Consider the following 27,355-nt stretch of genomic DNA (forward strand, 5'->3'; position numbering starts at 1 on the left):
ATCCTACCTCTGAGCAACACCCCCAGCACTATTTTTCATTCTTTAATTTGAAACAGGGTCTTACTAAGTTGCAAAGGGCCTCACTAAGTAGCTGAAGCTGTGAAATGCCATCCTCCTGTCTCAGCCTCCCAAATGCTGGGATTACAAGCGTGTGCCACCACGCCTAGCTCCTATTTTATTTTTATTTTGAAACAGGGTTTCACTAAGTTGTAGAGGACCTTGCTAGTTCCTGAGGTTGGCCTCAAACCTGTGATCCTCCTGTCTCGGCCCCCCAAATAATGGGATTACAAGCATTCGCCACCATGGCTGAATTCTTTTACTTTTTAAAAAATATTTTTTCGTATGTCCATAGATTTTGAAAAGAATAAGACTCTCCCCCTCTGTAACTGGGTGGTAGGGAGAGGAATTTGCCAGTTAATGAATTTTTGAAATCCAGGGAAGGACAGGCAGTGAAATGGACAACAGTCTGGGAGCAAAAGGCACCTCTGCACTGATTACCAGGATGATCTGAGATAGGGCCCTAACCTTCGTCAGGAGGCAGACGATGGTTTAAAGAGTATGAACTGCAGCCTGAAAATAAGGCATGACAACTAAGTTATGACTGAATACCTGAAAGAATTTGCAATGGTAAAATAAATGGAGGATCGCACTTTTATTATTTTCTATGATAATTAAAATGAACAAAGAAAAAACATTTCCAAGCTGTCTTGGGAATTCACCAACGAACTATCAGAGGCTTTTTGTGAGTGGCCAGTCGTCATCTGAACTGTCAGATGATGGGCACCTGCACTGAAGACAAAGATTTTTATCCAGCAGCTCCCTCACATAGGTGCCGCACTCAGAGGATAGGAACGAGGGAGCGAATTGGAACATCCAGGTCATGATGAGGTGTTTTAACTACTATTTTCATCTGTTGTGGCTCTAGAAGCTTGTGTGTGTGTGTGTACATGTGTGTGTGTGTGTGTACACACGCATGCACAGGGGAGTGAACCCGCGGCCTCTTGAGAATGTGTAGTCTATCATTAAGCTACACCCACCACCTCATTACAGAATTTTTTTTTTTTTTTAGTGGTACTGAGGTGGAACTTTTCTACCTCTGGGCTATACTCCTAGACCTTTTTTGAAACAGGGTCTCACTAAGTTGCTGAGAGCCTCACTAAGTAACTGAGGCTGGCTTCGAACCTGTGCGATCCTCCTGTCTCAGTCTCCCAAGTGTTGAGATTATGAGCGTGCGCCACGACGCCAGGCCTGATTCCAGAAATTTAAAAGCACAAAATCAGCATCTACTGAAGGAACCTATTGAAAGTAATGAATTCTAAGAAAATCTTCCCTCTTTAGAGAGTTTAGCATGCTTTTTTTTTTTTTTTTTTTACAAATCAAGTTGTTTTCAGCATGATTTTTTTTCTAGAGGGGGAAAAGGAAGTTGGAGAAGTTGTACACCGTGATTAGGTCAGAAAGTGGTTGTTGTGAAAAGTCTAATCCACTCTGGGCCTGGAATAGGGACCGCTTATCCTCACCATTTGTCAGTGATGCCCCCAGGGAGGCATTATGGGAAGTACCATGTTCCTCTGGGGCTGTGACTGTGGCTGAAGGATTCTTTCCAGCTTCCCAGCCAGATGGAATTTGTGGCAGATGAAAAGCCTGAAATGATAAACTATAAAATATTAAATGTCTGTGTCTATGTGATTTCAACTTTGATCTTTGGTTTTTTTTTTTTTTTTTTTGGTGGTACTGGGGTTCCTGGAAGCCCTTCTACCTCTGGGCTACACTCCCAGACCTATTTTTACATTTTCATTTTTGGAAACAGGGTCTCCTAAGCCAGCGCGCGCGGCTGGCTTCGAACCTGCGCGATCCTCCTGTCTCCGCCTCCCAAGCGCGCGGATTACAAGCGTGCGCCACCACGCCCGGCTTGATCTTTGTTTTTGATTATCCAATTCATCACATCTACGATTTTCTGAGCCCAATGCTCCAGAGGCAGACACTTTCACATTATTTTAGTCCTAAATACTTTATGCAATTTAAAAGGAATTCCAGTGCGAAATCGTAGCCTTGAAAAATCAACAGTCACCCTTCCAACCAAGTAGGACACTGAGTAACTGAGGTTTACGTTGTGATATTTCAGGAGTTTGACCAGGACGAGGACTGTGGTCATTCCATGTTGGATAGTGAAGAAGGAGATCCCAGGGGGGAAGGACAAGACTGGCCTCCCAGGACAGAAGGTATCTGGCTTCTGTCCTTGATGTGCTTATGATGATAACACCACTTATCTGGATTTCTCCCCTCATTTGTGAAGTGCTCAGTGCAGCTTTGAAAACAAAGGAAAGCACAATAGAAAATAAAAACCTCTCTTCATCCTACCTTTTACTCCATCTCTGAACCAGTGAGTCTTTGGCAGTTGCCCCTGCCTAAATGGACAAGCTTCTCCTCACTTTTATTATTATTTATTATTATTATTATTATTATTATTATTATTATTAATTATTACTTTTGTCTTTTGGGAACTGGGAATTGAACCCAGGGGTATTCTGCTTTTGAGTTATACCTCTACCCCCATTCTATTTATTTTATTTATTTATTTATTTATTTATTTATTTAATTTTTTGTGGCACTGTGTATTGAATTCAGGGGTATTCTACCTCCAAGCTACACCCCTATTTTTTTTATTCTTTATTTTTGAAACAGAGTCTCACCAAGTTGATCAGGGCCTCACTAAGTATCTGAGGCTGGCTGTGAACCCGGGATCCTCCTGTTTCAGTCTCCCAAGTACTGGGATTGCAAGAGTATGCCACCACACCTGGCTATTTTTTTTTTTTTTTTTGAAACAGGGTTTCACTAATTTACTGAGGGCCTCTCTAAGGTTGCTGACGGGGCCTCGAATCTGTGATCCTCCTGTCTCAGCTTCCCAAGTCCTGGGATTACACGCTCTGCCATCATGCCTGGCTCCTGACTTCTTTAGTCCATTCTACTACAGCTCGGCCTACTGTTCTCTGTCCCCTTCCTTTTTGTCTGATAACATTCTTCCCCAATTTCTTCCCTCTCAGAATCTTCCAACAGTGCCAGGAATCTGTTCCCTCCCACAACCAAACATTTCTCCACCAGCAGTAGCCCCTGAGCTGTCGTTCCCCTGCGGGGAACGTGGGAGGCTGAGCTAGCACGAAAGCCCCAAGTCTTAGTCTCTTATGTGATCTGCTCATCAATCTGCAATCTTCCAGAATAAGCTGATGTCCAGTGTTACCCTGCAACATCTCTCAGCATCCTTACATACAGATCGCTAGCTATTTGCAGATTCTTGCTTCAGAAGATAGTCACCACGACTATCACGTTTATCTATTCCTCTATCACCTTCTTAAGTTAAATGTGTATTTGAACTCCTTTAATTTCTCCCTGGCAGCTTTCTGGTTCTATTTCTAATCCTCCAGGGAAGCTGCTCCTGCCTGCTCTCCTCATCCCTCTGCACCTCCTGAATGCAGCCGGCTTTTCCTCCGGCTTTTCAGCCCCTTGTATCTGCTGCCCTCTGCTGGATGGCCTCCCGCCTTTCCCAAACTCGGAATCTCCTCTTCCCAGGCTCAGCGGGGAGTAATGTAGCAACAGTTAAAATTATGAACACCATTAAGCCTGGAGGAACTCATTAACTTTGGGGGGAGGGAGTGAGCACTGAGGATTGAACCCAGGGGCATTCTACCTCTGAGATACACTCCCATCCCTTTTTATTTTTTATTTTGAAATAGAGTTTTACTAAGTTGGTGAGGGTCTCACTGTGCTGTTGAGGCTGGCCTCCAACCTGCAATGCAGACTTTCTGTCTCAGCATCCCAAGTACTGGAATTACAGGTGTGTGCTACCACTCCTGGCTGGAACTACTCTTTAAAATAAATACATTTCTCAGCCGGGAGTGGTGGTGCACGCTTGTAATCCCAGCATTTGGAAGGCTGAGACAGGAGGATCGCGGTTCGCGGCCAGCCTCAGCTACTTAGTGAGGCCCTCTGCAAGTCAGTGAGACCCGGTTTCAAAATAAAGAATAAAAAATAATTCTGGGAGTGTCACTTGGAGTATAATGCCCCTGGGTTCCATCACCAGTACCGCAAAATAAATAAATAAATAATAAATCTCGGTCCTTCAGAACAGTTCTGGTAGTTTCCCCTGGACTTTCACAGACTTTACAGCAAAGTCCTCAGAAGCCTATCAGTGTCCTGAAGCACATTCTGAGAGGTTAAATATTTCATTTCCTCTGCTGAACTTGGCAAGCACTTGCCATCTTAATTAAGTGCCTTCTCTTCTATTTGATTTGTAATATTTTCAATTTTCGTATCGTCATAACACTCAGGCGGCTTCTCCACGGAGCTCTTGCAAGCTTTAAGCCTCAGTTAGGTGGGTTACAAATTTCAAAGAAATGGTGATCTGTTTAGAAAATTTCTTCGAGCCGGGCGTGGTGGCACACACTTCTAATTCCAGCATTTGGGTGGCTAAGACAGGAGGATCGCGGTTCGCAGACAACCTCAGCTACTTATTGAGGCCCTTTGCAACTCAATGAGGCCGTGTTTCAAAAATAAAACATGGAAAATAAGAAAGAGCAGAGAGAGAGAGAGAGAGAGAGAGAGAGAGAGAGAGAGAGAGAGAAGAGAGAGAAAATGTTTCTCTTAACAGTTGGTAGATTTGGGTTGAACCAGTTACTCTTTTCAGTGTCAAAGCCTGAGGTAAAAGTGTTTTGAGCATTACTGTGTACTACATTTAGTATGTGTGTGTCACGGGGGCTACTGAGGACTGAACCCAAGGGCATTCTACCTCCAAACTACACCTGCAGCCCTATTTTATTTATTTATTTTGTAACAGGGCCTCATTAACTTGCTGAGGCTGGCTGTGAACTTGCAATCCTTGTCTCAGACTCCTAAGTACTAGGATTATAAGTGTGCGCCACCATGCCAGGTTTATGTTCCAAGGGTTTTTTTTTTTTTTTTTTTTTTTTTTTTTGTGGTACTGGGGTTCCTGGAAGCCCTTCTACCTCCGGGCTACACTCCCATACCTATTTTTACATTTTTACTTGGAAGCAGGGTCTCCTAAGCCAGCGCGCGCAGCTGGCTTCGAACCTGCGCGATCCTCCTGTCTCTGCCTCCCAAGCGCGGGGATTACAAGCGTGCGCCACCACGCCGGCTGCCCTTTTGATTTTAACGTAGGGTCTCATTCAGTTGCTCGGGCTGGCCTGGAACGCAAGTTCCTCCTGCCTCAGCCTCTGAAGTAGCTGGGATTATTTATAGGTGTGAGCCACTGTGCCAGGTATCATAAACATTTTTTTTGGGGGGGGGGTTGGGGATGGAACCAAGTGGCATTTGACCTCTGAGCTACACCTCCTACCCTATTTTTTTATTCTTTATTTTCAAACAGAGTCTCACTAAGTTGCGGAGGGCCTCAATAAGTAGCTGAGGCTGTCCGTGAACCGTGATCCTCTAGTCTCAGCCTCCCGAATGCTGGGATTACAAGCGTGAGCCACCGTGCCCGGCTTATCATAAGCATTCTTGAACAAGTTTTTGTGTAGATATATGTTCTCATTACTCTTGCTATATACCTAGAAGTGGAATTCTGGACCATATGGTGTTTAACCTTGGAAAAACTACCAGATTATTTTCCAAGTTGTTACATGTTTTGCATTTCAACCAGTTGTTTTCGGGGGTCCCAATTTCTCCACAACCGCAACAATTCTCCCACACTAACTGGGTTCTCTACAATTTATTTCTTTTTTTGTGGTACTAGGGATCGAATCCAAGGCCATTCTACCTTTGAGCTATACCCCCATACCTATTTTTTATTCTTTATTTTGAAACAGGGTCTCACTAAATTGCAAAGGACCTCATTAAGTAGCTGAGGCTGGCCACAAACTTTGATCCTCCTGTCTCAGCCTCTCAAGTACTGGGATTCCAAGTGTGCACCACCACTTACAATTCACTTCTAATGCTAAGTACGGACTCCACAAGTTAAGGAGCTAAATCCCACAAAACTGCCCCACTTCATATGCCAGTCACAAGGCTCAGGCCAGCCACGTGTACCTCCTGCCTTCCTGCTGGTTATAAATCTGGGATCCCCAGGACCTTCTCTTTACATTCAGTAACTTGCTAGACTGACACAAAACTCAGAAAAATAGTTTTTTACTTACAGGATTATCATAAAGGATTCAAACTAAGAGCCAGACAGGAAGGTACACATGAGGAATTGTGGAAGGTCCCAGAGGTCAGAAGCCTGTTTTCATAGAGTTGGGGTATATGAGCCTGACAGCACAAATATATTTGCCAATTAAAAGCTCTATAAATCTTACTGCTCAGTTCAATCTCCAGACCTCTTCCCTCCAGGATTTGACCCTGTGATGACTGTATCTTTATAGTGACCAGCCGACACCCATGGTCACTTCGGTAAGATCCCATATCACATATTGAGTGCTACTGAGAGGACCTCTCTGAATAACAAGACATTCCCATTACTTATGAGATTTCAGGGTTTTAGCTCTGTGCTAGTAATCAGAGACAAAGATCAAATGTATTTGTACCATAGTTATACCAAATATACAATTATGTACATTATGTATATATACACATATATTTATATATGTATATTTATAATATACATAATTGTATATTATTTATAATATGCATAATTGTATTATGTATACATAATTGTATATTTATAATATGCATATTATATATACATAATATACATAATTGTACCATAACATAACGTAGATCAGATTACTTTTTTTTGTGGTACTGGGAATGGAACCCAGAGGCATTCTACCTCAGAGCTACACCCCAGCCCCATTTTTTTATTCTTTAATTTGAAACAGGGTCTCACTGAGTTGTAAAGGGCCTCACTAAGTAGCTGAGGCTGTCCGTGAACTTCGATCCTCCTGTCTCAGCCTCCCAAATGCTGGGATTACAAGTGTGTGCCTCCACGCTCGGCTAGCTGATCAGACTACTTTTTCAAATTATGGAATTGGGGCTGAGAGTATAGTTCAGTGGTAGAGCACTTTCTAGCATGCTTGAAGGCCCTGGTTCAGTCCCTAGCAATGCAAAAAAAAAAAAAAAAAAAAAAAAAAAAGAAACCTCATTGGTAAGGCAACAGGAATAAAATTTAAGGCAACCTGTCTGGAAATGTGTTTATTCAAGTATATTATCTAACATGTAATGAGGTTAGACTTTTGGCAAGAAACACTCAAACATTCACCATTTTCAATGGACTCACTCTTTAATGAGATCTGATATTTTGACCAAGGTGTTCCATATTTAGCATGTTCAGAACAGTTTTTCTACTCAATTTTCTGAGAAATGACGAGGCAGAACATTTACTGAAATCCTGCCATATGCACTGTTATAAAGTTATTCTCCAGTATGAACTCTGACACTCGCTGAAGTCTCATTGCTGGGTAAAGGCTTTGTACTGTCACTGTATTTCCACCAACAATGAAATCACAAATAGCATGTGATGAACCCTGAAAATTAAGCTCATCTTCTCACAGAAAGTTTTCCCAGTTTTTGAGTTTACATAATTTTTCTCACCATACATTTTCTTTCCCTCCTCCTTCTTCTTCTTCTTCTTCTTCTTCTTCTTCTTCTTCTTCTTCTTCTTCTTCTTCTTCTTCTTCTTCTTCTTTTTTGGTGGTACTGACTGGGGTTTCTAGAAGCCCTTCTACCTTAGGGCTATACTCTCAGACCTATTTTATATTCTTTTATTTAGAAACAGGGTTTCTTAAGCCAGCGCGGCTGGCTTCGAACCTGCGTGATCCTCCTGTCTCTGCCTCCCAAGCACAGGGATTACAAGCGTGCGCCACCACGCCCAGCTCTCACCATACATTTTCAAACATGAGCTAGAATTTTTTTCTCAGGGCATCTCTACATTGGAGGTATCAGACCTTATCCAACGTGTTTTCACTGACAGAAAATGTGAGGTAAAAGATCCCCAAAGGCACTACCATATTTACTGTGACCAGGTTTATTTCCTGGGCAAATTCTTTAATCCCCCGAGGGCATCTGACGACTGGCCATGCCATGACTACATTCCAAGCTGCTAGAGACACACTGATGTTCAATGAAGCCAGAGTTGCCAGAGAAGACATTTCCAGCCAGCACAAACAGGTTTTGTTGGGCATGAGTTCACATCTAAGTGAAAAGCTGTGAGCCTCTGTTAAAAGAATTTTCAACTTGACTATAGCTACCCATTTCTCTTAGGTGCATTTTCTTATGTTTAGCAAGAAAGCTTCCTCGCAGTCACTGCATCCACATGGCCCGTCTCTAGTATGAGTTCTTTGATGCACACTGAGCACCGTGGGGAAGGCCTCTCCACATATGTTGCACACATACGGCTTCTCTCCCATGTCATTCTCTGATGAGTAATGAGACCATATTTGTGCAAATAGGTTTTTCTACACTCAGTACATACAAGGGATTTTTCTGTATGACATCTCTCATGTTGTACCAGGCATATCTTCTAGTGAAGCCTTTACCACGCTCAGTGCCTTCATAGGGTTTCTCTCCTGTGTGAGTTCGCTGGTGTGTAATGAGAGTGGGCTTTGTGGTGAAGGCTTTTCCATGTTCGTTGCATATATACGACTTTTCCCTGGTCTGAGATCGCTAATGTACAATGAGATTGATTGCTCTTCCATTGAAGCCTTTTCCACATTCGTCACAGACATAGGCTTTTCCCCAGTGTGAGTTCGCTGATAGCGCTTCATGGTGAAGCCTTTTCTGCATTCACTACATAGGTAACGTTTCTCTTCACTGTGAGTTCGCTGATGAGCAATTAGAAAGTGCTTCATTGTATGAGCCGGGCGTGGTGGCGCATGCTTGTAATCCCCGTGCTTGGGAGGCTGAGACAGGAGGATCGCACAGGTTCGAAGCCAGCCTCAGCTACTTAGTGAGGCTCTCAGCAACTTAGTGAGACCCTGTTTCCAAATAAAATATAAAAAAGGTCTGGGAGTATAGCCCGGAGGTAGAAAGCCCCTGGGTTCCACCCCCAGTACTACCAGAAAAAAAAAAAAAGTGCTTCATTGTAAAGCCCTTTCCGCATTCACCACAAAGCTACCATTTCTCTCCTGCCTAAGTCTGCCGATTTACAGTAAGACTGCTCTTACAGCAGTTGCCGTTCCTATAGTCACTGTGTATATATGCTTTGTCTCCTGTGTGCGTTTTCTGATGCCTAATGATCGTAACGTTATCACTGATCGTCTGGGTGGGTTTCACATTGATCACCTCGCGGTGCCTCCTGTGTGAACGCTCTGATGGTAAACGAGCTGAGAGGTTTTGATGAAAGCTTTCTCACCCTCAGTGTCTGAATGGGGTTTCTCGATTTGATGAGTCTTCTGATGCTTGAGGACTTGGAATTTAGGACCTGTGCATTTTGCACTTTCAGGGAATTTAATTTTACCTGAGACAAGACATCCTGTTTCCTGATGGATGGGGATGACCTCATCCATAGCTCCTTAGCCACTCACAGCATTCAAGAGACAGAACAAAGAGAGCATGTCTGTGTCTAAACGACTTCAGAGTCACTATATCCTGTAATCTCCCCCCCCCTTCTTAGGACCAACAACTGAGATGCTAGCCATGAGCACTTAGCCGTTTCTAAAAAAGCAGATATTCCTTATCCTTGATTATTGTTTCTTTGTTCCTTGGTTTGAAAGAGAAATCAGCCCCTTGGACTCTTTGAGCACATGAAATTTGCTTGAAAATGTTCTGGGTTTACTAGTTCTCCTTAATTATAAAAGTACAGTCATTTTAAAGTTTGTGCCCATGTGAATACATGCTACTCCGTTTTATAAGTTTGACAGGAAAGTACTAAATGCATCTAACCTTTGTCCCAGAACATCCTTTTCACTGACAGTTCAGTTATTAGGAATATATGCCGCATGTTTTCCTCACTCCAGTGTGTCAGCGAGGTTTCTGCGCTCGAGGGTGACTGCAGAAATGTTATGAAAGACATCTATCTTCCTTTCAAGTTGAAGAGAAGCCTCGAGCAGGCAACACAGGTCACCGGTACCAGTTTCTTTGTCTCTAAAATGAAGGTCTTTGATCAGATGACCTTTACGTTCCTTTCAGCTCTATAATTCCAAGCCTCTCATTCCTCACTACATAGTATGATGATAAGATCTTTGAAAAGTTAAAAGTTGACCATCCCAAGAAAACTTCATTTTTAGAGAGGCATTCCTTGCTATTGTGGATTAGAAAACATGCGATCAAATTGTCCGATCTGAGAAACACAAAGAAAGTCAAAGCTAGATCCATGTTCATGGCACCACAAAATATAATGTTGGATGACAAAGATAGGTAAATACAATTATCATTTGCCCAGTTATAAGTAAAACCGTATTTTTTGAACAATTTTACTTTTTTTTTTCCAATGCAGTAGTCTTATTAAATGGCATAGGTGTGAAAATTGAACAATAAAAATGCTGTCACTCGAGCTAGGTGTGGTGGGGCACACTTGTAATCCCAGTACTTGGGAGGCTGAGACAGGAAGATGGCAGGTTTGAAGCCAGCCTCGACAACTTAGCGAGGCCCTTTGCAACTTAGTGAGAACCTGTTTCCAAATAAGAAATAAAATTGGGCTAGGGTTTAGCTCAGAGGTAGAATGCCTCTGGATTCACTCCCTAGTGCTACAGAAAAGAAAAAAAAATGGTATCACTCTAGTGGCTTCTACATGCTAGACAAAGTAGCCAACATCTTTTAAAAACAATGAAAATCCAGCCGGGCATGATGGCGCATGCTTATAATCCTGGTACTTGGGAGGCTGAGACAGGAGGATCGTGGTTTGCAGACAGCCTCAGCTACTTAGTGAGGCCCTCTGCAACTCAGCGAGACCCTGTTAAAAATAAAGAATAAAAATTAGGGCTGGGGTAATAGCTTGGAGATGAATGGCCCTGGGTTCCATCCCCAGTACAGCAATAAATAAATAAATTAATTAATTAATTATTAGTTAAAAATAAAAACAATGAAAACCTATTAAATGAGATGCTGCTGATGCTGCTGATGGTGATGGTGATGATGGCTCTGAATAACTTTTCCCAGGCCACCAAGGAAGTGACAGGGAAGCATGTCAACCCACATCTGCCGGATTCACCCCGAATTTATCTTCCTTGTGACATTTCATCTCTAGCATTCGTCAGTGGAACTATAAAACCAGTGTTCCTCCAGGCATGTGCAGACTGAGGAAACATCTCTGACAAATACAGGCATAGGACGAGGTCTGCGAACTCCAGGAAGGACATTCCTGTGCACACCCACAACCCTGCACACTTGCATTGCGAAGCTCACTGTCTGTGTTCTTTGCTTTCTTAGTGTCTCTACAAGAACCTTCACTCCATCTTGTTTATTTCTTGATCTTTTGCCCAAAGTTTTGGGCTCAACATATATTCAACCAAAGTTTGTCGAACGGGAAAAGGTGGATGAATGAACAAGCCTCAAAGTACAGGCAATTTTACGGTAGTCCACACATTTCTTTCTTTTTGTGGTACCAAGGATGGAACCCAAGGGGCATTCTACTTCTGAACTACGCCCCTCGCCCTAGTTTTTATTCTTTATTTTGAAACAGGGTCTCACCAAGTTGCAAAGGGCCTCGCTAAGTAGCTGAGGCTGGCCACAAACTTGTGATCCTCCTGTCTCAGCCTCCCAAGTACTGAAATTACAAGCGTGCACCACCACACCTAGTTTAGTCCACACATTTATAACAAATTTTCTGACCATGATATTGCAAATAAACATTTATTCTACAACCTGGAACTTTCCACTTAAGGGTTGTACCGGGAATTATTTCATAAGATCAAACAGGATATGACCAAAATAACAAATATAAGCAAGTTGCTTTGGGGTTATGTAACTTATTTCACAACAGGCCTATTAAGTAGGTATCAGTGTCACACATTACAGGAGGTCTTGTTCTCTCCTCCCGGAAGACAGTGCTGTTCACTGTAAAACTGTATTTTACATCTGGACATTTTTATTGTACAGTTTATTTTTGTTTCTTTATTTTTTCTCTTTAAGCCAGCATATACTTAGGATCTATTTTGTGTTGTACAGGAAAGATACAAAGATGGCTAACCCTCAGCCCCTGGTTAATGTCCATTCTATAAGAAACGAAGTACTTCTCCCACTAGAGTTCATTATTTTCTTTTCCTTCTACCATTGTCCTGCATGTCTATAGGCATGAAGATTATTATGACCTTCCCAGGAGATGCCAGTCATCCCCAAGATATAAGCCAAGAAGACACGAAAGAAAGCAAGTAAGAAAAGTCCTTTGAGGTTTTGAATGGAGTTTAAGTAGAAAGTGATGATACTTGTGGTGGTAATCTCCATTTTTTGTCATTTAACCCAAAGCAATGCTCCAAAGCAAGAGTCACAGCAAATATGATGTGGCAGGGGCCACATAATAAACATTCCAGGGTCCATGGGCCAGAGTCTCTGTTGCAATGATTTGACTTTGCAGTTGTTGCTTGAAGATAGCGTGGACATTATACAGAGAGTGGAGCTGTGGTCTAATTAAAGTTACAAAAACAGGCTGAAGGTCAGACTTGGCTTCAGGGTCATAGTTGGCTGACCTTGCTGCAGAAAAGTGCCACTTCAAATCTGCTTTTTTGGCCCTGTGTCCAGTTGTTGATGATGTCAGTAAAGAAGTTGAGAGTAACCATTTTAAAAAGTAGTATAAACCAGGCATGGTGGCATATGCTTGAAATCCCAGTACTTGGGAGGCTGAGATAGGAGGAGTGCAGGTTCACGGCCAGCCTCAGCTACTTAGTGAGGCCCTCTGCAACTTAGTGAGACCTCCCTTGTTTCAAAATAAGAAATAAAGAATAGCTGGGGCTGTAGCTAGGAGGTAGAAGGCCCCTGGGTTCAATCCCCAGTATTGAAGAAGAAAAAAAGTTGTATAGCATTGTGTGTGTGTGTTTGGTGTGTGATACTGGGGATTGAACCCAGGGGCATTCTACCTCTGAGCTACATTCTTAGCCCTATTTTTTTTTTTTTATTATTTTGTAAAAAGGACTTGCTAAACCAGGCGTGATAGCGTATGCTTGTAATCCCAGCATTTGGGAGGCTGAAACAGAAGGATTGTGGTTCAAGGTCAGCCTCAGCTACCTAGTGAGGCTCTTTGCAACTCAGTGAGACCCTGTTTTAAAGTAAAGAATAAAAAATAGGGCTGGGGGTGTTATTCAGAGGTAGAATGCCCCTGGGTTCTATCCCCAGTATCACACACACACAAAAAAAAGAAAGTAAAAGAAAAAGGGAGCCAGGCGTGGTGGCGCACGCTTGTAATCCCAGCATTCGGAAGGCTAAGACCTGCCTGGAAGATCGCGGTTTGTGGACAGCCTCAGCTACTTAGTGAGGTCCTCTGCAACTCAGTGAGACCCGGTTTCAAAATAAAGAATAAAAAATAGGGCAGGGGGTGTAGCTCGGAGGTAGAATGCCCCTGGGTTCCATCCCCAGACCCGCAAAAAAAAAAAAAAAAAAAAAAAGAAGGAAAAAAAAAAAAGGGACTTGCTAAATTGATGAGGCTGGCCTCGAACTTGCAATTCTCCTGTCTCAGCCTTCAAGTACTGGGATTATAGGCGCATGTCAACATGCCCTGCTTTGTATAGAAATTTGAGCAATGTTATGTTCATTGAACAGATTAAAAAATGGGGTTAATTTTCTGCATATTTTTATTTTTATAGTAATTTACTTTTACTATATTTTACAAAGTATCTCTCCACAATGGATTGGAATATTTGAAAATTTGTCCTTCACTAAACATAGTGTGAGAAGCAGTGGGCTAGTAGATGCCTAAAGCATAGCACCTGGACCTGTCCTTTGTCTCTAATTTTTCTGCTCTAGAAAATGGGGACTGAGAAAATAGAAGTGGACTGAAACTGATTCTATCAGTTGATTTTACTGGGTGCAGAGGATGTGAGGGCAGGTCAGATGGTAGAGAAGTCTTGTCCTCTTGGGATTCAGCTGTTCTACTCAGTAGCAACATTAAGAAATTGTTCTCCAGCTGGGCCTGGTGGTACAAGCCTATAATCTTAGTACTTGGGAGGCTGAGACAGGAAGATCTCAGGTTTAAGGCCAGCCTCAGCCTCATCAACTTAGCAAGATACTCAACAACTTGGGGACCCTCTTTCATCATAGAAAATAAGCCTAGCATGATGGTGTAAGCCTATAACTCTAGTACTTGGGAGGCTAATATAGGAGAATCACAAGTTCAAGACCAACCTCAGCCATTTAGCAAGATCTTTAGCAACCTAGGAAGAACCTTTACAAAATAAAAAAACAAAAAGGACTGGGTATGTACCCAGAGGTAGAATGCCTTTGGATTCATTCCTCGGTATCCTCCAAAAATATGGACAAAGGGAGGGGCTGAGATCTTAATAGCTCGTCCAAGGCCACGCCTCCAAATGACCTAACTTCCTCCCACTAGGCCCCATGCCCAAAGCCTTTCCCATCACCCAGTAGCGCCACAGGCTGGTGATGGAGCCTTTAACACATGAGCCATAGGGGACATTCTGGATCTAAACTACGGCAGGGAATGAGTTTTAAAACAGACCATGTCAGCCGGCCGTGGTGGCGCACGCTTGTAATCCCTGCGCTTGGGAGGCCAAGACAGGAGGATCGCACAGGTTTGAAGTCAGCCTCAGCTGGCTTAAGAGACCCTGTTTCCAAATAAAATATAAAATAGGTCTGGGAGTATAGCCCGGAGGTAGAAGGCCCCTGTGTTCCATTCCCAGTACCACAAAAATAAATAAATAAATAAATAAATAAATAAATAAATAAATAAAAACAGACCATGTCTTCTCTTTCAGTCAGACACCCTCCATGCATCAAGAGTGGGCGGAAGCAAGTTCTGTTTCTCCCCAAAATGACATTGAGATGGTGGACCTAGGGACAAAGACGCTGACCACGCAACCCTTACTTCTGAAGAAAGAAGAAAGTCCCCAGGAGCTCTGGGAGGTGGACTTGGACCTTTGGTTTCCCAGACCTTGTTTAGAGCCAAGTGTCTCCAAGACTGTCACCAGGGAAGAGCCTCCTCATTTTCTGAAGGGTCAGCAAAGAAAATCAGAAGGTAAGTTGGACATTTAATTCCACGCTGATGGTTTTGTCCTTTTGGTCAACAAACATTTATTTATTATACCAAGGACTATTCTAAATGCTGGTGTTACTGTAGTGAACAAGACACAATACCCCTACCTTTGTGGAATTTCCATTCTTGTGGGGGTGGAGGAGGTGGATCAGACAATAAAGTAGTAAATAAAATATATACTACTTCAGGTGGTGGGTGACCACTGCTAAGAAATAGAAATGGACTGGATAAGGGGGATGGGCTGTCATACTAAAATTACCACCATCTGGGTAGCTTCTAAACAACAGGCATTTATTGCTCACAGTCCTAGAGGCAGGAAGTCTGAGATCAAGACATCAGCAAATCTAGTGTCTGGTGAGGGCTCATTTCCTTGTCCACAGATAATAACTTTTGCCTCGTCCTCACATAGCAGAGGAAGCAAACAAGCTTCCTTGGGCCTATTGCAGAAGGGCACTAATCCCATTCCTGAGGGCCCCACCCTCATGACCTAATCACCTCCCTGTGGCCTGCCTCTTAATGCCATCCAATTGGAAGTTGAGATTACACATAAGCCAGGCATGGTGGTACCTGCTTGTCATCCAGTACTTGGGAGGCTGAGACAGGAGAACTCCAGGTTCAAGGCCAGCCTTGCTGCATAGTGAGACCCTATTTCAAAATAAATAATCATAGGGCTGTGAGTGTAGCTTGAAGGTAGAATGCCTCTGGGTTCAATCCCTAGTACTGAAAAAGAAAAAAAGATTTAAACATATATAGGTATGGTAGTACACACTTGTAATCCTAGCACTTGAGAGACTGAGATAGGAGGACCACAGGTTTGAGGCTGGCCTCAGCAACTTAGTGAGACTCTCGAAAACTTAGTGAGATCCTTTTTTAAAATAAAAAGGGCTGGGTGTATATTTCAGATGTGGAATGTCCTTGGGTTCAATCCATGGTACCACAATAAGTAGATAATGGTAAAAATAAATTACAGATATCAGTATGTGTTTTCCAAAATTGTCAGTATGCTTATTATTAACTAGAGTTTATTTATTTATTTATTTATTTATTTATTTATTTATTTATTTATTTCACTGGGAATTAAGCCTATCATCATTCCTCCTCTGAGCTGTACCCCAAGCCCTTCTTTATTTTTTTGTTTTGAATCAGGGTCTCACTGGGTTGCTGAGAGTCTGTCCTGGAACCTGGAACCCTCCTGTCTCAGCCTCACAAGTCCTGGGATTACAGATGTGTGTCACTGTCCATATATGTCTGAAGAATTTTTTCTTTGGAAAAAGTGTATACTCAGTATGCACTCACTGAGTATTTATAATGAATGGGCCTGTGAAGCCCTGATCAAGATATAGAAAATTAACACGGGCTCCAAAAAGTTCCCCCTGCCCCTTCCCAGTCAACACTAGCCTGCTCCCACAAGTCAGTTATGTTCTGAGTTTTTTCTACCATTGGTTAGTTTAGCCTATTCTAGTATTTCTTATTAATGGGATTTCACAGAACATATTCTTTATGTAATCCTTTTCACACTTAGTTTGACATATTTATTTATTTATTTATTTATTTATTTATTTATTTATTTATGGTACTAGGGATGGAACTCAGGGGCTTTTCTACCTCTGGGCTATACTACCTGACCTATTTTTATTTTTTTTAATTTGGAAGCAGGGTCTCATTAAGTTGCTGAGAGCCTCACTAAGTAGCTGAGGCTGGCTTCGAACCTGTGCAGTCCTCCTGTCTCAGCCTCTCCAAGTACTGGGATTACGAGTGTGCGCCACCATGCCCAGCTCTAGTTTGACATGTTTTAGATCCATCCAGGTTGTTGCGTAAGACAATATGAATATGCCACGGTTTGTTCATCCAGTCTTCCACTGGCGGATGGTGAGGCTGCTTCTGCTTTTTGACTGTTCTAAGTAAAGCTTCCCAGATCATTCTGTTTAGTTCTTTCTGTAAAGACCTTTCTTTGGGGGTAAATTCCTATGAGTAAAACTGCTAGATGTTTTAGTCAGCGTTTCATCACTGTGATCAAAATTCATGACAAGAACAATATAGAGGGAGAAAGATGGATTTGGGCTCAGGATTTCAGAGAGTCTGCGGTCAGCCTGCTCCAAAGCAGAAACTTCATGGCAGTAGGGCATGGTAAGGAAAGCTGCTCAGCTGATGGGAACTGGGAAGCAGGAAGAAAGGCACAGACAGATGCAGAGGAAGGGCCAGAGAGAAGAGAACTCGTTGAAGGGCATGCCCCCACCCAGGGCCCGCCTCGCAGTCGTCCATTCAGCCATCAGTGGATTAACTCGGTGATAAGGTCAGAGTCTTTGTGATTCACTCACTTCCGCAGCTCTGCCTCTGAGGCATGAGATTGGGGGCTACTTCAGATCCAAACCATAACACTGAGTCATAAGGTATTATGTTTAGTCCTTAAGACATTATCAGAACTTTCCAAAGCAGTTGTAGCATCTTATATCCCTATGAACAATATAGAAAGTTCCAGTTGCTTCATATCCTCACAAACATTTGGTGTTACCAGTCTTTTTAACTTCAGCCATTCTAGTGATAAGTCGTTATGGTGCTCATGGTGTATTATTGCAATCCATCCATTTGTGTTTTATTCAAATTTAATTTTTAGTTCAATAATTGTATTCTTCCCGTTTTTCTTTTTGGTAGTGAGGATTGAACCCAGGGATATCCTACCTCTGAGCTACACCCCCAGCCATATTTTATTCTTTTATTTGGAAACAGTCTCACTAAGTTATGGAAAGCCCTGTTAAGTTGCTGAGGCTGGCCGAAAAACTGCAATCCTCCTGTCTCAGCCTCCTAAGTACTGGGAATACAAGTCTGGTTGTATTTCATTTTCTAAAGTTCCATTTTTTTTTCTTCTTCAAATATTCTTTGTTCATTTTTGAGAATGTCTTGTTTTGATTTCATCTTTTATTTCTTTAAACATTTAAAACATTGTAATTTTTTTTTTTTTTGTGGTACTGGGGGTGGAACCCAGAGGCTTTCTACCTCCGTGCTATACTCCCAGACCTTTCTTTTTTTTAATAATTTTTATGGAAACAGGTTCTCACTAAGTTGCTGAAAGCCTCACTAAGTAGCTGAGGCTGGCTTTGAACCCGTGCAATCCTCCTGTCTCAGCCTCCCAAGTGCAGGGATTACAAGCGTGCGCCACCATGCCTGGCAAAACATTGTAATTTTTTTTTAATTTATTGGTGCATTATATTCATACATCATATTGGGGTAAAAAACTTGTGTGTACATACATGTACACATCACCCATTTAGCTCCTACCCAATTCCCACCCCATTCCCTCCCCATCCCTCCCTCCCTTGCTTGGCTTAGTGGTTGACTTCGATATGTTCAAGTACATGTGTGTTTTAGAGAATTTCCTTCTTCCTCCCTCCCATCCCCTCATTTAGGTTGTCTTGTTTGCTCCTCTATAGGATTTCCTTTTTCATCTAGAGTTCCTCCTATGACCCATTTCTCCTTAGTTTTCACATATTAGGGAAAGCATCCAATTTCTTATTTTTTGTGACTGACTAATCTCGCTTAGCAAAATGACCTCCAATTCCATCCATTTCCCTGAAAATGATGTAATTGAGTTTTTTTAATAGCAGAGTAAAATCCCATTGTGTACATATCCCAGTTTTGTAATACATTCATCTGTTGATGGACATCTTGGCTGGTTCCATAGTTTGGCTATGGTGAATTGTGCAGCTATAAGCATAGATGCACATGCATTAGTTTGGTAGTTTGGTTTCCTTTCTTTTGGGTAGATACCCAGAAGTGCTATTATTCCTGGATCAAGTGGTAGGTTTGTTCCCATTCTTCTGAGGATTCTCCATACTGTTTTCCAAAGTGGTTGCACTAATTTGCAATCCCACCAACAATGTTTTAGAATTCCCACTTCTCTACATCCTCGCCAGCATTTGTTGTTCTTTGTGTTTTGAATGATTGCCATTCTAGTTGGAATTAGGTGAAATCTCAGGGTAGTTTTGATTTGCATCTCTGATTGCCAATGATGTTGAGCATTTTTTCATGCATTTATTGGCCATTTGAATTTCTTCTTTCTAAAGTGTATATTTAGTTCACTTGCCCATTTTTTGATTAAATGATTTGTTTTTTTAGTGTTGAGTTTCTTGAGTTCTCTGTATATTCTAGATATCAGTCCTCTATCGGAGGTGTAGGTAGCATAAATCTTCTCCCATTCTGTTGATTCTCAATTGAGGTTCTTAACAGTTTTGTTTGCTGAACAGAAGCTCTTCAGTTTCATGCAATCCCATGTATTGATTCTCCTTTAATTTGTTGTGCCTTTGGGGTCTTGTTGAGAAAGTGTTTATCTGTGCCTGTGTGTTGCAGTGTTGGACCTATGCCCTCTTCAGGAGCTTCAAGGTCTCTGGTTTGATTTCCAAGTCTTTGATCCATCTTGAATTGACTCGTGCGCAGGGTGAGAAAGTGGGATTAATTTCCAATTTTCTGCATATGGTTAACCAGTTTTGCCAACACCATTTGTTGAACAGGTTATCTTTTTTCCCAGTGTATGTTTTTGGTCCCTTTGTCAAAAATCAATTGGCTGAAAGTGTGTGAACTTGTTTCTGGGTCTTCTATTCTGCTCCATTGGTCTATGTATCTGTTTTTGTGCCAGTACCATGTTGTTTTTATTACAATGGCTTTGTAGTATAGTTTAAAGTCAGGTATTGTGATTCCTCCTGCATGGTTTTTGTTGCTGAGAACTACTTTGGCTATTCTGGGCTTTTTGTTATTCCAAATAAATTTAAGGACTGATTTTTCTATGTCTGTGAGGAATGATCTTGGTAGTTTAATGGGCATTGCATTAAATCTGAACGTCACTTTTGGAAGGATGGCCATTTTAATGATATTTATTTTGCCAATCTGCTACTGACCAGCTCAGCTTGGCACTAGGGACTCTGCCAGGGTGTCGGGACCCTTTGGGACTGGTTTCTCGAAAGGTGGGCAAAGGCTTCGGTTGTAGTTCTGCAGAGACTTCTCTACAGGGATTTTTCTCTTTTTATAAAATAAACTCCTTTAAGTTTCTGTCTACGACGCTAAAAGTGGAGATTCCTCTCTGGGAAAAATCTGAAATGACTGACATGGACAAATGCCTCTTGTGCAATTGACACTTCATTACAAGAATCCAGGGAAATTTATATTCTTTCACCAGTGAGATTAATAGTAAAAAAGTGTAAACACCACAAAACAATAGTGAAGGACATGTAAACAAGGTAAAAGGACACTAGTCCGGCATTCAAGATTAGCTCCGGATCCTGTGACCAAATCCAGCCCCCTACCCTTGCAGACAGGCGGCTCCAAAGGGCAAATTCCAGAAGGCACAGGCACGCCCAGGGCTTGGAGAATTCGGCTTCTCATGGAATCTCCTTTAACTCTTTTCAGAACTTTCCGTTCCTAGGGCTTAGTCCATATGGCTGGCATGGGGAGATATGGCGATTCAAGGGGCTGCGATGGAGGTCTGCCGGGTTTCATCTGCAGCACCATCTAAAGCCTGAAAGCTTAAACAAGCTCACAACACAGTTTAGCAGATAAACACCAAAAAGTAACATGAAGTTTTTAGATTTAATTGTCAGATGTACTTCTCTAGCTGCTGAGCACTTTCTTCTCAACGATAGGCTTCTTAGAAGCCTATTCCTCTTTTAATAATCCATTTTCCTACCAAAGTCCTTCTGCAATTTCCTTTTAATCTTTCTGATTACCCTGATTCTCTCTTTCCCATTTAGGACAATCTTAGGATAAACTCTTCTTCATACAAAAATGCTTTCTTATTCTTACCATATTTCCTTTCTTCACACCTACACATTTATTATATCTGTCCTTTGTTCTGACATATTCATTTCTTAACCACATGGCACCTCCCTGTCTCGGGCAGCGCACATACTGGGTGTAAAGATCAAGAATCTTCCTAGCCTTTCGGCTCTATTGTATCAGGCAGTATTGGCTGCTCATCAACTAGGCTGCTTTGAAGTCACACACAAAGTTTATCTTCTCTGTATCTAGGCCAGATCACAAGGAGAGGGGGTAAACAGAGGCACCGGTTGCCTCCCTTGCAAGTTTTTAGGGCTAATGGCTTCAGGATGACTTTTAAGGCTTTTACTATAGGTTAATGATTAGAATGAAGGTCAGAGATAGAGAGGAATTCTGCATTTGTAATTGCTGTAGCTGGAATGCTACCACAGCATCTGAATTCTGACTAGATTTTATTACCATCTGAGCAAAGCCAAGGGCATTTAAAGGCTCAGACAAATTACTAGAAAATTTATTTTCCACGGACTCAGTTTCTTCCACAGTCCTGACTTACATCACCGGAGCAATTCGTGTGGAAAGTTAAAAGAATCATTACCAAAAGAATAATAGTTATGAAAGAATATCTAAGAGTGGGGGAGTACTCTGGCCAGAGACAATTCTCCCCCTCGGGGCACTGCTTTCTTTAAGCAATCAGCCAATTATGCGCGTGAATTTCACACACACAAATGCTGAGGAAGAGGAAGCAGAGGTGGCACCAATCCCTGAACTTGGAAGATCTTCCCATCTTCTACGATCTTTGATTTCTTTTTTCAATGTTTTATAATTTTCTTTGTAGAGATCTTTTACCTCCTTGGTTAAGTTTATTCTTAAGTATTTTATTTTTTTGTGGGAGATCATGAGTGGGAGTGTTTTCTGAATTTATTTGTCAGTGGATTTATGGTTGGTGTACAGAAAAGCTTCTGATTTTTTAAGATTGATTTTGTATTCAGACACTTTGCTGATTTTGTTGATCAGTTCTATAAGCCTTTTGATTGAATTTATTGGGTTTTCTAAATATAGTATCATGTCATCTGCAAATAGTGAAAGTTTGAGTTCTTCTTTTACTATTTGTATGCCTTTGATTTCCTTTTCTTGCCTTATTGCTCTAGCTAGAGTCTCTAGTACTATATTGAAGAGATGTGGTGATAATGGACATCCTTGTCTTGTTCCTGTTTTAGGGGGAATTCTTGAAGTTTTTCCCCATTTAATATCATGTTGGCTGTGGGCTTATTGAAAATTGCCTTTATGATGTTGAGATATGTTCCTTCTATTCCAATTCTCTGCAGTGCTTTTATCATAAATGGATGTTGGATTTTATCAAATGCTTTTTCAGCATCTATTGAAATGATCATGTGATTTTTGTCTTTGATTCTGTTTATATGATGATTTACATGGATTGATTTTCACTCTTTTTTTTGTGGAATTGGGGGTGAGACCCAGGGGCTTTTCTACCTCCAGGCTAGACTCCCATACCTATTTTATACTTTATTTGGAAACAGGGTGTAACTAAGTTGCTGAGAGCCTCACTCAGTAGCTGAGGCTGGCTTGGAACCTCGCAATCCTCCTGTCTCAGCCTCCCAAGCACTGGGATTACAAGTGTGCGCCACCACTCTCGGCTACCTGGATTGATTTTTGTATGTTGAACCAGCCTTGCATCCCTGGGATGAATCCTGATCATGGTGTATGATTTTCTTTATGTGGTTTTGAATGCATGTTGCTAGTATTTTGTTTAATAGTTTTGCATCCAAGTTCATCAGAAATATAGGCCTGTAGTTTTCCTTCCTTGAACTGTTTTTATTCAGTTTGGGTATTAGTGTGATGTTGGTTTCATAGAATGTATTTGGGGGAGTCCCACTTTTTTCTATTTCACAAAATAGTTTGAGGAGTATTGGGGTTAGCTCTTCTATAAAGGTTTTATAGAATTCACTTGGAAAACCATCTGGTCCTGGGCTTTTCTTTGATGGTAAGCTCTTTATTGGTGTTTCAATTTCTTTTATTGTTATTGGTTGGTTTAAGTGTTCTATATCTTCTTTACTCAGTTTAGGAAGGTTGTATTTATCTAGAAAGTTGTCAATTTCCTCCACATTTTCCAGTTTGTTGGTGTATAGTTTTTCAAAGTAGTTTCTGATAATCCTCTGGATTTGTACACTGTCAGTAGTAATATCTCCTTTTTCATCTCTTTTCTTCATAATTTGGGTTGATTCTCTTTTTTAAGTTAGACTGGCTAGTGGTTTATCTATCTTGTTAATTTTTTTGAGAAATCAGCTTTTGGTTTTGTTGATTTTCTGTATTTTTTAAATTCTCTACTTCATTAATTTCTGCTCTGATTTTAATACTTTCCTGTCTTCTACTGGCTCTGGGGTTAGATTTTTCCTGTTTTTCAAGGGCTTAGAGGTGTGTTGTTAGGTTATTTTTTTGAAGATTTTCTGTTTTTCTTATGTGAGCACTATAAATTTTCCTCTTAATACTACCTTCAAAGTGTCCCAGAGGTTTTGATATATTGTATCTTTATTTTTGTGCATTTCTAGAAATTTCTTGATTTCACCTCTTACATCCTCTATGACCCGTTCTTCATTCAGAAGTGTGGTGTTCAGTCTCCACACATTTATGTTGTTTTCTGGGTCTTCTTATAGTTGATTTCTAGTTTCATTCCATTATGGTCTGAAATGACACAGGGAAGTATGTAAAATTTTTTAATTTGCTAGTGCTCATTTTGTGTCCCAGGATGTGATCTATTTTGGAGAAGGTTCTGTGAGCAGCTGAGAAAAATGTAAACTCCACTGTAGTTGGTGAAATGTTCTATATGTGTCCAACAGGTCCATTTGATTAATGGTGTTCTTTAGTTCTGAGGCATCTCTACTGACCTTTTGTCTGGAAGATTGGTCTAATGTTGTGAGAGGTGTGTTGAAGTCTCCCATTATTATTGTATTTGGATTTATGTGTGACTTAATGTACAAAGAGTTTGTTTTATGAAAGTAACTGCACCTATGTTTGGGGCATAGATGTTAATTATTGTTATTTCCTCTTGCTGGATTATTTCTTTCACAGTAAAATATGACCTTCTTTGTCTCTTCTAATAAGTTTGGGTTTGAAGTCTAACTTGTCTGATATCATAGTTGCTACTCCTGCTTGTCTTCGAGTTCCATTAGCATGGATTACCTTGCTCCAGCCCTTTACCTTGAATTTGTTACTATCATTACTTATAAAGTGTGTTTCTTGTAGCAGCAGATGGATGGATTCTGGTTTTTAATCCATTTTGCCACTTTATGTCTTTTTATTGAGGAATTAAGGCCGTTTACATTCAGTGTGATTGATTTTATTTGTTTGAAATACTGTTTATTCTTCTTTGCTTAGTTTTCTGCTGGATAGAAAATCTTGTTTCTCTGGTTCTGGTGTGTATTACCTATTTTCTTCTTTGTAGTTAATCTCTTTGAGTATTTTCTCGAAAGGTGTGTGTGTGTGTGTGTGTGTGTGTGTGTGTGTGTGTGTGTGTGTTTTCTTTTGGTGGTACTGGAGATGGAACCCAGGTGCCTTCTACCTTCAGGCTACACTCCCAGACCTATTTTTTTTTATATTTTATTTTGAAACAGGGTCTCTTAATACAGCTGAGGCTGGCTTCGAACCTGCAAGATCCTCCTGTCTCAGCCTCCCAAGTGCAGGGATTACAAGCGTGCGCCACCACGTCTGGTTTAGTGCTGGTTTTGAAGACATAAATTCCTTCAGTTTCTGTTTGTCATGGAAGCTTCTTATTTCCCCATCTAATTTGATAGTTTTTCTGAGTAGAAAATTTTTGGCTGGAAGTTGTTTTCTTTCACAGTTTGGAATATGTTACTCCATGCCCTTCTGGCTTTCATGACTTGGTTTGGGAATTCTCGAGTGATTCTAATTGGTTTGCCTCTGAATGTCACTTGGCCTTTTGATTTTGTTGCCTTTAAGATTCTCTCCTTGGCTTCTACATTGGTCATTTTGACAATTATGTGGCATGGGGAACCTCTTCTCTGATCCTGTCTAAAGGGAGTTCTATAAGTTTCCTGGACCTGTGTATTGACCTCTTGCTCTACTTTTGGAAAATTTTCTGCTATTACTTCCTTGAAGAGATTACTGATCCCTTTGGTTTCACCTTCTTTTCCCTCCTCTATTCCGATTATTCTTAGGTTAGCTCTCTTAAAATGGGCCCCTATTTCTTCAATGTCAAATTCCTGCTGTCTGATTTTTTTTCTAAATTATAAACTATGTATTCGTTTTTGGAGTGATCATCTTCTAGGAGCGAGATTCTATTCTCTATGTGGTTAAATCGATTGTTTATAGTTTGAATTGATACCTTTACTTCAATGATTACATCCTTTATGTCTTTTAGACTCTCTGTAAATTCTTTTCGAAGGTCCTGTATTATTTTTACAATTATATTCCTCATTTGATCTTCTGGAGATCTCTGAATTTTTGTGTTATCAGGTTCTGATATTGTGGGGTTGTGGGTGTTCATTGCTCCATTGTTGTTCTTTCCAATGATTTCCGAAGTTTGTGCCTTCTCTGGGTTCTTCCCTGGGTCATCAGGACTTCACTGTGGGTGTTCTGGATCTCGAGTTTGTGGTAATCTCAGCTGCCACTACTCCTTTAATGGGTTGTATCCCAAAGTCTCAGACCCAGGGAGTTAATTGAGGCTGCATGAGACTGTGGCGGTGCTGGGCAGTGCATTTTCCCACGGGAAGCTGTAACTAGGGTGTGGTATCTCTGCCACTGCTACTCCTTCACTGGGTTGGACTGCAAAATCTCAGACCCAGGGAGATTACCAAAGCTGCGCAAGTCCCTGGGGGTGCAGTACTGGGATTTCTCCTTTAGGGGCCACAATTTTGCTTACGGTTGTTGTGCACACTGATCTGGAGCTGTTGCGGGTGTGGTGAACTCACAGCTGCCGCTGGCAATATAGTGCTGCTGCCATGCCCTCGGATGTGAGGCTGGCATATTTCTTTTCTGGTTTTGAGCTCTGTTCTGAGTCCCTGGAAGGCGTGATGAGCTTCACCACTGGGAGTTTTAGACGTTCTTTGCACTGAAAGAACTGCTGAATTATACCCGAATGATCTGCAGCTACTCACTTCAGCTCCTTGTTTACCTTTCCTCTCTGGAGCCTGGTGTTGTGAGGCAAGATGGTGCCAGCGCAGCTCCACTACCACAATGTGGACTGGTTTCTTTTCTGGTTTCTGGTTGTTCTTCTAGTCTTCTTTTTCTCTGTCCCTTGTATTTTCAGTTTTTATTTCTCTGCTGATAGTGTTTTCTGGCTATGAAAAGTGCTGATTTTGTGGAGATCGAGTGTTAGCAGGACTCGTAAACACTGCTTTTCTTGGTCGCCATCTTCCTGGAAGTCTTAAATCATTGTAATTTTATCTACTATATTTGATAATTACAAAGTCTGAACTCTCTGAGGGATCCAAATCTGTTGTTTCTGACTTCTGCTGATTTGTACTCCTGTTGGCTGTCTTTGGGATACTTGAATCTTTATTATGAGTTTCATTTATCAGTAAGCATCTTGGAGGCCCACACTAAGGATGCATCCCACTAGGATTTGAGTTTGCTTTTGCCAGGTACTGATCTGAGACCACTAAGCTTTCTTCCTGGATCTCCAAGTTAATGTGAGAGTCTAAGAACCAACTTACAATTATATGGGACCCAAGACTTATTTAGCAATAACTATCCTAAGGCCAGTCCATTCTCACAGTGGAGCAAGGTTATTTTGGTGTTCACTTACCATCATCCTAAACCCTTTAGTTTAAACCACCAGGAACAAACCTGTTATTCAACAAGTTGCATCTACTGTTTTATTGCAATGAGCATCACACACTGCTTGTGTAGTCAAAGTTATTCTCACCTGGGTCTGATTCTTGTTACATTGTCAGGATTTTCTGGTTTAGCTAGGAAAGGGGGAAAATTTCAAGATCTCTAGCCACTCTCTCTTCTAGTTTGTGCCTATAGCAACTGCCCCTTCCTTTTCTCTGAATATATCTTTACTAGGAGACTAAATATGCTTATTTTTTTACCTGATAATTAAAGTGGGACTCAGATAGAAGGTTTGAACTCTGCATGTCACTAATATGATGCTTAAGCATACTAACTTCAGAGACAGGTGGCCCAAGTCTGAATCTCACCTCTGTAACTCATTAGGCTAGGTGACCTGGGCATACACTTTACTTCTTTTTTGGCCTTGGTTTTCTCCTTTCTGAAACACAGAATATTAATTCTATTAGTAAATATTTGGGCCTTGTAGTCATGGGTATTTAATAAATGGTTATGGTGGCTGTTCTAGTCAACATTCTTGCAGCTATAATTTAAAGATTGACCATGGATAGCACGCCAGACCCTGGAGAAACCAGGCCCAGTAAGACGCTGGGTTCTGGGCTGGGGTCGCGGGCTGGGCACGCCAGATGGGGCCCGGGTCGCGGGACTCTGGTCCCCAGGCAGAACTGCGAGTAGCACGCCAGA

At 41.4% G+C, this 27,355-nt stretch overlaps 1 protein-coding gene across 1 annotated transcript in view; it reads left to right on the forward strand.

Annotated features, from left to right (window-relative positions):
* The window catches only part of MAP3K19 (mitogen-activated protein kinase kinase kinase 19), a gene marked incomplete at both ends in the record, with an annotated part of 80,863 nt that overhangs the window by 27,270 nt on the left and 26,238 nt on the right, over positions 1-27,355 (forward strand). Inside the window, 3 exons of the mRNA XM_080689399.1 lie at positions 2,123-2,219; positions 12,173-12,251; positions 14,802-15,061. Coding sequence (XP_080545525.1) covers positions 2,123-2,219; positions 12,173-12,251; positions 14,802-15,061 — 436 coding nt within the window. The remainder of the gene's footprint in view (positions 1-2,122; positions 2,220-12,172; positions 12,252-14,801; positions 15,062-27,355) is intronic.

Source organism: Muscardinus avellanarius, assembly GCF_963383645.1.
Source record: "Muscardinus avellanarius genome assembly, chromosome: 2".
Lineage (NCBI taxonomy): Eukaryota > Metazoa > Chordata > Mammalia > Rodentia > Gliridae > Muscardinus > Muscardinus avellanarius.